This window comes from Urocampus carinirostris, chromosome 16, assembly GCF_059441175.1.
Source record: "Urocampus carinirostris isolate Australia breed hairy pipefish chromosome 16, RoL_Ucar_1.0, whole genome shotgun sequence".
Classification (NCBI taxonomy): Eukaryota; Metazoa; Chordata; class Actinopteri; order Syngnathiformes; family Syngnathidae; genus Urocampus; species Urocampus carinirostris.
Genome location: NC_142364.1, coordinates 8642542 through 8650349, shown reverse-complemented (window position 1 = coordinate 8650349; position 7808 = coordinate 8642542). Strand labels below are relative to the sequence as shown.

General features: G+C 40.6%; 1 protein-coding gene across 2 annotated transcripts; it reads left to right on the top strand.

Moving 5' to 3' along the window:
• The first annotated feature begins 411 nt into the window (after positions 1–411).
• On the top strand, positions 412–7386 carry srsf9 (serine and arginine rich splicing factor 9). 2 transcript variants are annotated; one of them, XM_088355367.1, is made up of 5 exons: positions 412–570; positions 3163–3348; positions 3502–3680; positions 5779–5951; positions 6809–7386. In XM_088355367.1, the coding sequence occupies exons 2-5, from the start codon at positions 3191–3193 to the stop codon at positions 7016–7018; spliced, it is 720 nt and encodes a 239-aa protein (XP_088211493.1). In that variant the 5' UTR covers positions 412–570; positions 3163–3190; the 3' UTR covers positions 7019–7386. The 2 variants fall into 2 exon arrangements, with proteins under 2 accessions (XP_088211493.1, XP_088211494.1); XM_088355368.1 differs by having other exon boundaries at positions 415–570; positions 3166–3348.
• The last annotated feature ends 422 nt before the right edge of the window (positions 7387–7808 follow it).

Here is a 7808-nt window from a genome sequence, read left to right as displayed (position 1 = left end):
TTCTCTGTTTTTTTGCTCCTTTTCTCTTTCCCTCGCTCCCTTTCTCTAAACCGTTCTCTCTCCTTTTCTCTTGCTTTCTGTATCTCTTTTTCCTCTCTTGATTTCCCCTTTAACTCTCTCTTTCCCTTTTGTCTCTCTTTTTCTATTCTCTCCTTCTCTGTATGCCTTTATCTCATTCTCTCTCTATTTATTTTTCCCGTTCTATGTCTCTCTCTCATTTTCTCTTTCATTCTCTCTTTTTTATTCTTTCTTTCCTCTACTAGTTTGAGAGTGTTCTACCATGTGGCCCCGGAGCTCACATGAGTTTGACACCTCTGGTTTGCACTAGAATAGACTTTATTTGGTTTCAACAAATGCCATTCTACTCACTTCCTAGGGTAGCAGTACTGCGGCAGCGTGCCGCGTTGATCTCCTGAATTCACCCGTAGAAGAAGAGAAGCCTGTTATTTTACGCCTGTGATGAACCTTCTTTTGCTAGCCATCGCTGCTAACTAGCAACTCGCGGAAAGGAGGGCGAAAAGCGAGCTGGTTTCGTTAGCGCAAAGAAAGTGGTTGAATTCATCTCAAACGGTAACTAACCGACATGTGTTATGTAATCAAGTTAGTTTTGTTAGTTATACTAGTTATGCCAATGTGTTGTGACTCGGTGAATTGCGCTTAAGCGCCGAGACTGTAGCTCGAAGTCTCAAACTGCAGGGGAAAAGGGGAAAATACCAGGCATTTGTCGTCGTTAGATTTTTGGCACTTATGAGTTAGGTAGCTGATTAAACTCTCACGTTGAAAGTATTTTGAATAAAACACAACTAAATTACTTTGTTACAAACACCCCGAACCTGGATAGGCCGACGTCTCCCTTTGTTAACACGTCGGTAGCCATTTTGCTTGGCGCACAAATTCAACGTTGTCCTATTGCAAGTACCGTTAAACTTTGTTAACGTTTCTTGTAGTTCACGATAAAAGAAACCTCGCCATCCTTGGCTCTTTTGACTATATTATTTCCGTAATTAATGCTTTCAAAATTCCTAATGTACAATTTTCATTGAGAGTAGCGATGGCAAAATGAAGCTCCACAAAGCGACGAATGAAGCCCTGCAGGCAAATGATTCATTTCCTCGACTACGGTGTCATGTGGACTGAAAAAACGTGCTTAGTGCGTGCAATAAAACCGAGGGGTTTAAATTATGCCCTGAATTCAAATTTTAAAAAATATATGTCATAAGTATTAATAGAGTAACGGAGTACTAGTGTATTTAAAATTCTTTTGATACTTTGTGCTAACGCACAAGTGAAAAAGTGTAATAAGGAGGTGCACTAAAGAGCAGTTTCCTTTTTTGTCGAGGAGTTCACCTCCTTTTGTAAACACTCAGATGGGTCAGATGAAGCAGGGTGCATAAATGTGTGATGGCAAGTTCGACTCGCAGTTTATGAACCATTCATCTAAAATACTCTGCCGGGGGACTACATCACCAATAGATCGTTCCTAAAGTGTTGCACATTCGGGCACCGTTGTAGTCCCCGCCGTGTTTAAGGTTGCATTGTTCCATCTTATAAATGTGATTGACCTTTAAGTTTTGACTAGTAAACTCTGGGTGGGTATAAGCTACTGTTAGACAAATGGTTGTCTTTTTTTGGTGCACTCTTAAATAACAGACAAAATATTTGCACCCAATCATATGTACAGTGCAACATACAAACATGAGTTGGCAAACTCTCTTAAATGCCTACATCTGTCCCCCTTTCTCTTTTAAAATAGTACTACTACCCACTCTTAAAAGATAATTATGGCTTTCAGTGTTTCCTATACATAGGTAGATACTGCCGGCTTGCTGGGGTTTAATTCGTCCCAACACGGTCTCATAAACTTTAAAAAATAAAATAATTTAAATGGTTATTAAAGTAAAATAACTTTTAAATTAAACTCCCATAAACAATTGAAAAAGAACCAGCATCCTGTAATAGCAGCAATCATAAAAGCAGCGCTACTGATATTCAACAATGTAATTTACAAAATTCCCGATATGAGTATTGCATTTTATTGCATTAAAACTCATATCTGTGATTTGGTATGTTTAGATGCTGAGACGATGCCTCAAAATAGTACATCATCGGCATCTGAACACCAGTTATTCTTAGTCTCGTAAGATGATGGGCAGTTTTTTGTCTCATTAAACTCTTTTTTCATTTACTTTGCTTTGTGGGTGTGACTTTTTTTGGTCTGTCGTTGCTCTTATAACATGTGTATTTTAAATTAAATACTTTACAAGGGAACACATTAAGCATAGGTCTAGCTTCTGTATTGTGCTCCTAAAATTCAGATTGATGCATTTCAATTTCAACTGTACAAAATTGTCTATGGGGGAATCCCCATTATGTTTACCCAGCAGGGTCTCGGAAAATTCTAGTCTAGTCATGGGAACATCTAACATGTAACTCTTGGCATTTTAAGTTTCTGTAGCGTATTCTTAAATATACTCTTTATTGTTACTTAGAGTTTATAAATTTTTAGAGTTAACAATGACAAATGTTCACTTATCGACAAACAACACCAATATGCGCTTGAGGAAAATGTGTGGAGTAGACATTAAGTTTTCTAAAAGGTTGTCTGTAGAACTCACCGAGAGTTCTTTAACCAAAAATAAAGTTTTTGAGAGGTCTGATGGGTAGGAAAAGCTCCTTTTAGAGCTTTGGTCCAACAACAGATACTATTATTCTTGTACATACCTCACAAAATGTTTGAGGTTATTTAGTACCACCATTATTATCTATTAAGTATACATTGTGTCTTTAAACCCTCTTCATAGTTCTACGAATCAATGTTCTAACCATGAGTGCATGTCCCGCTAAAAGTAATGACCGTTTTCGTGGTATTTGTATTAATTTAAAATTGTGCTTGCACTCCCAGGCAGCATGCGCCAAACTGCAAGAAGGTTTTTACATTAACTGTTTTTTGTTCTTCTCAAACCTTGTAGATCTGGATTCGCAGTCAGTGTTCCTTGAGCTCATCATCTGATCAATACAAGCCCTGGTTTATTTTGTTTTTTTCTAATTGGCTAAAATAAGGAACACCTGGCTTTGGACTAGCGTTAGGATACCATCGACTGCTACAAAAACACAGTACACAGAGCTAAGTCATAGGTGCCCCCAATTCCCTCTCTGTGTCAGCAGCGGCAGTGCACCTTATTCCTTGACCATGTCCGAGGGCCGGATCTATGTTGGGAATCTTCCTATGGATATCCAGGAGAGGGATCTCGAGGATCTCTTCTACAAATATGGCAAAATCCGGGAGATTGAATTGAAAAACAACCGAGGCACTATTCCGTTTGCCTTTATCCGATTTGAAGATCCACGGTGAGTTTTCGGAATGGGGCCACATTTTTTGCCCTGTCCGGTATCAAGGTTTTTTGTTCTAGCACCTAAAAATGACTGCCAACAAGAATTGGATCCACATCATGTCAGCAACCAACTGAAACTGGTAAGGAGTTCTCTGCTCTCTTCTCCTAGGGATGCGGATGATGCCGTCTATGGAAGGAATGGATATGGTTTTGGAGACTCTAAACTTCGCGTGGAGTATCCTCGATCCTCTAGTAAATATAATCCAATGGGAGGGGATCGAGGTGGAGGACCCAGAGGAAGATTTGGACCCCCGACTCGGAGGTCTGAGTTCCGTGTAGTAGTGACCGGTAGGTGGAAACCTAGAGTGATTTCCCATTAACAATAACTCTTGGATGTCAAGTGGACCACTAAGAAGTGGACATGGAAAGTTATGAAGTGGACTGGAGTGTTTGGTGTCTCTTGCCCTTCCATGGCGGACAAAAGTGTTAAGGGACTCAGAAGTCAGGAATCGTCTGTATGTCATGGCGGATCGGATGACAAAAGGATTAGTAAGATGCTAGGGAGGAAAGGTTGTCTGGTATGTGCCACAGTCTCTAATGGGGAACTGGAGGACAAACTAATGGACATAGAGCTTTAGGTGAGTCTGGTTTGGAGGTTAAAGGGGGAGGGTGTCAATGTTCACTGGCGGATGTTTTTTCTTCCATCCAAGGCGGACTGCTGCATAGAGGGTCTAGTCACTGTCAATTTTTTTTTCCTTGTAGTGGACCTCAGGACAAATGGACAGCTAGCAAAATGGACAGCTTTTTCTCGCTTCAATGGTGGACTTCATCGTAAATGGACATTTAGAAAATCAGACACAATCTTAATGGGGGAGCAAAAGTCCTTGTACTTGTACGACAGACCAGAGCAGAAATTTCTTTAACCATTTGAGATTGACTGAAGTTCACGCCGAGGTCTTGGCAGCTCTTCTCTTTCGCTCCTGTAGACCCAAGTTAAGAGGCACTGGCCTATTTTGGTCTCTTTCCTAAGATTATGAGGGCATAATTTCCTGAGTCAAAGACTGTTCTGTCATCGAGGAAAAAGACACTAGTAGCGGATTTAGGAGACTACTACAACGGGACCACAAAATCGACGTTTCTCTTTGATTTTTGGGATTCACTGTTCAATAGGCGGAAGTTCTACACAATGAGCGGGTATTTCACTATATTTTAGGGTGGACTGGACTTCATGAGCGTAAAACTGTTCATCTTGAGTCTTTAGGATATCATGCAGAGTGTGGACTGAAAGACTTCCCCAGTGGGAGACGAAAGTTCATAGGAAAAGTCTTCTCATGGCGGATGGCAGTGTAAGGACAAGTAGGAAGGCAGAATAATTGTCATTAATGTTCTATGGTGGACTGCAGTATTACAGCACGTACTGGATAAACCTTAGATGTCTCCTACACTAATGGACGAAACGAAAAAAAGGATTAGTCGATCAATATCCCAAATCGAAGGCATGTCTATCTAAAGGCGGACTGAAAGAAGTGTGGCGGACCAAAAGGCAAAAAAAGTGCGCCCTTAGATGGTTACATTCCTATCAATTGTGGACGGCAGGTCACGTTGGCTTAAAGTGGATTTCACGTTGAGGACAGTTACTGAAATCTTCATAATCATCAACCAAGTAACTGGTAGGTCTTAACTTTGTCCTTGTCAAATTTTATAAACCCCTTTAATCAAGCAGGCTGTTAAGGTCTGGGTGTTGAGCATTGTCCCCAGTAATAAAAATCCAGTTCTGTTGATATTTAGAACAAAATTGTTAGACTTAACGTTGGTTGGGATTATTAAATCGGTTAACATGTATAGAGATATTCAGTGGTCCCGACTCATTTGAGCTTAATTCGTTCCAGGATTGTGCCAGTTGCGCAAATGAAACAAGCAAATTTTCCCGGAATGAAATAATTACAAATCTGTTCCTGTCTACCTTAAAACATCCACTGAACCCCAAATAGCTTTTAAATGTCATCGTTGGCACTAAGAATACATGCAAAAAATACAGTAATGATAAAAGATATTACGAAATAAAAGGCATGTTGTATATGAGCACTCACCATGAAGATTTGCAGGTTGGGTGGAAAAAGTGGCGTGGGTGCAATGGGGTGCGACGGCTTATCTGTCGATTTAAAACGTTCTGCTGTAGGTTTAAGGTTTTTGGAGCATTTTAAATTGTGTACACTGCATAACAATGAGTTGTCTCTAGTGGTAAACATTGGGGATGCTTTTGTCCTGGATTCTAGATGGTATGCATGGTAAACATTTTTCCTACCAAATACTTGTATATCAAAATTCAGGTGTTTAGATGTGCTCTTATAAAGAGGTACCATTGTACTGACAATGTGATTGGGTAAGGTCGGGGATTTTATATTGAACTTTTTTTAGATTTTATAACTGGTGTTATGCATCTCAGGATTACCACCAAGTGGCAGTTGGCAGGATCTAAAGGATCACATGCGCGAGGCCGGCGACGTCTGCTTTGCTGACGTGCAGCGAGACGGGGAGGGCGTTGTAGAATTCCTCCGCAGAGAGGACATGGATTACGCCTTGCGACGACTGGATCGGACAGAGTTTCGTTCTCACCAGGTGAGTCTATGACCACTCGTGGTAACCAGTGCCTAGCAAAAGTATTTACAGCAATAGGTGTTTGCAAGAAGCACATGGGAGACACAATCATGTGGAACAAGGTGCTCTGGTCAAATGAGACACAAATTGAACTTTTTGGGGGTAAATGCGAAGCGTTGAGTAACACTGCACATCACCCTGACAATAGCATCCCCACTGTCAAACATGGTGGTGGCAGCATCATGCTTTGGGGTTGCTTTTCTTCAGGAGGGAGTGGGAAAATGAATGGAGCCAAATATAGGGCGATTCTGGAAGAAAATCTGAGTCTGTAAGAGACCTAAGAATGAGGCGCCGGTTCACCTTCCATCAGGATAACTACCCTACAATTGTACTTACTCTACAATGGAATGGTTTATAACTTGTACTATAAATAGCCAAGCCAAAGTCCAGATCTCAATCCTATGGAGGCGTTATGGAAATAGCTGAACGATGCTGTCCACAAACCGTTACTATCAAGGAACTTGAGCCGTTTTGTGAAGAAGAATGGGCAAATATTTCTATTTCAAGATTCATAAAACATACCAAAAGAAGATTGTTTGAACTCAAAAGTGGCCAGTACATTTGCAACATCGACTTTTAAACTAAATTTCATCTTTTGGCAGAATACAAACTTTTAGATAAATGTTATTTCTTTTCACGATTGTGTCTCACATGTTGATTTTTAAGAAATATTGAGTTTTCTATCCATAAGATTGAAGCCTGAATTTTGGCAATATGTTAAAAAGCTGTTCAGGAGGCCTTACTTTTGCAAGGCACTGTAAACCTGCATCTCCTCTCCGGCAACCGGAGCCCACTTTCACCTTTGTCCTCCGTTGCAGGGAGAAACAGCATACATCCGTGTCTATGAGGATAGAGACAACCCTAACTGGGCTCGCTCGAGGTCCCGTTCTAGATCCCGGGGTCGGTTTTCACCCCCCTACCGAGGATCTCCGCCACCCCGATATCAGTCCCCCCCTCGCATGTCACGCCATAGTCCTCCGCCTAGGAGGTCATCCAACCACAGCCCACCACCTCGTCATTATCGCTAAATCTCAGCTTTCAAGGAGGAAACTAAGGTTTGTTTTTGTTTTTTTAACACCTTCACCGCCATAAAACACTGCACACATTCCGCGGCAACTTTCTTTTTGTTTTTCCTGTAGTTTTAATACCTTCGTGTGTTGTGTCCGAACCCGTTTGCTATACTCGGGGAATATGTTGTCTTAAAGATGCCAATGTTAAAATAGCAACCCAATCTTGCAAAATGTTTTTTTTATCTGACGCTTGTCCAATTTTGATCATCCTAATGAAACGTTTTACGTTGACTGTCCATTCTGTATTTTTATGGTAAGCATCTGACTGAAGTGAAAACAAGTGTTTAGTGTGCATCTTTTTCTTTGCCAATAAAATGTAAACTCAGTTTCATTGGTTTAGTTTCTTAATTTTGTGTATTTTGCAGAATCAAAGTTGAGTTGGCTATTTTATATGTAGGGAAGAGTTTATCTGAAATTAACAGGGTTCGTACAGGTGCTTGAAATCCTTAAACGCTTGAATTCTAATGTGTTTTCAAGCTCAGGGAAATGGTGGAATTTTGGGTGAGGCGCTTGAAAATTCTTGAAATTGTTGCCATTACCATGTTTCATGGCAGTCTGACTGTATACACCACGCCTTTCAATGAAAATATAAAAATATGCATAAAAAGACAACAGTTCTTATTGAGTTCTCATGGGAAGCGTTGCTGCCTCCTACTTTGCACCCAAAAGGACCCTTTTAAACCCCCCAAAAGATGTAAAAAGTTTATTCGAGTGCGTCCAGGAAATGCCATGTCCTTGCATGCAAATA

Coding starts and splice junctions, on each gene's coding strand:
- srsf9 (XM_088355367.1), top strand. CDS start 3,191: ATGTCCGAGGGCCGGATCTATGTTGGGAATCTTCCTATGGATATCCAG. Junction 3,681..5,778: donor GTTCCGTGTAGTAGTGACCG/GTAGGTGGAAAC, acceptor TATGCATCTCAG/GATTACCACCAAGTGGCAGT. Junction 5,952..6,808: donor CAGAGTTTCGTTCTCACCAG/GTGAGTCTATGA, acceptor CCTCCGTTGCAG/GGAGAAACAGCATACATCCG.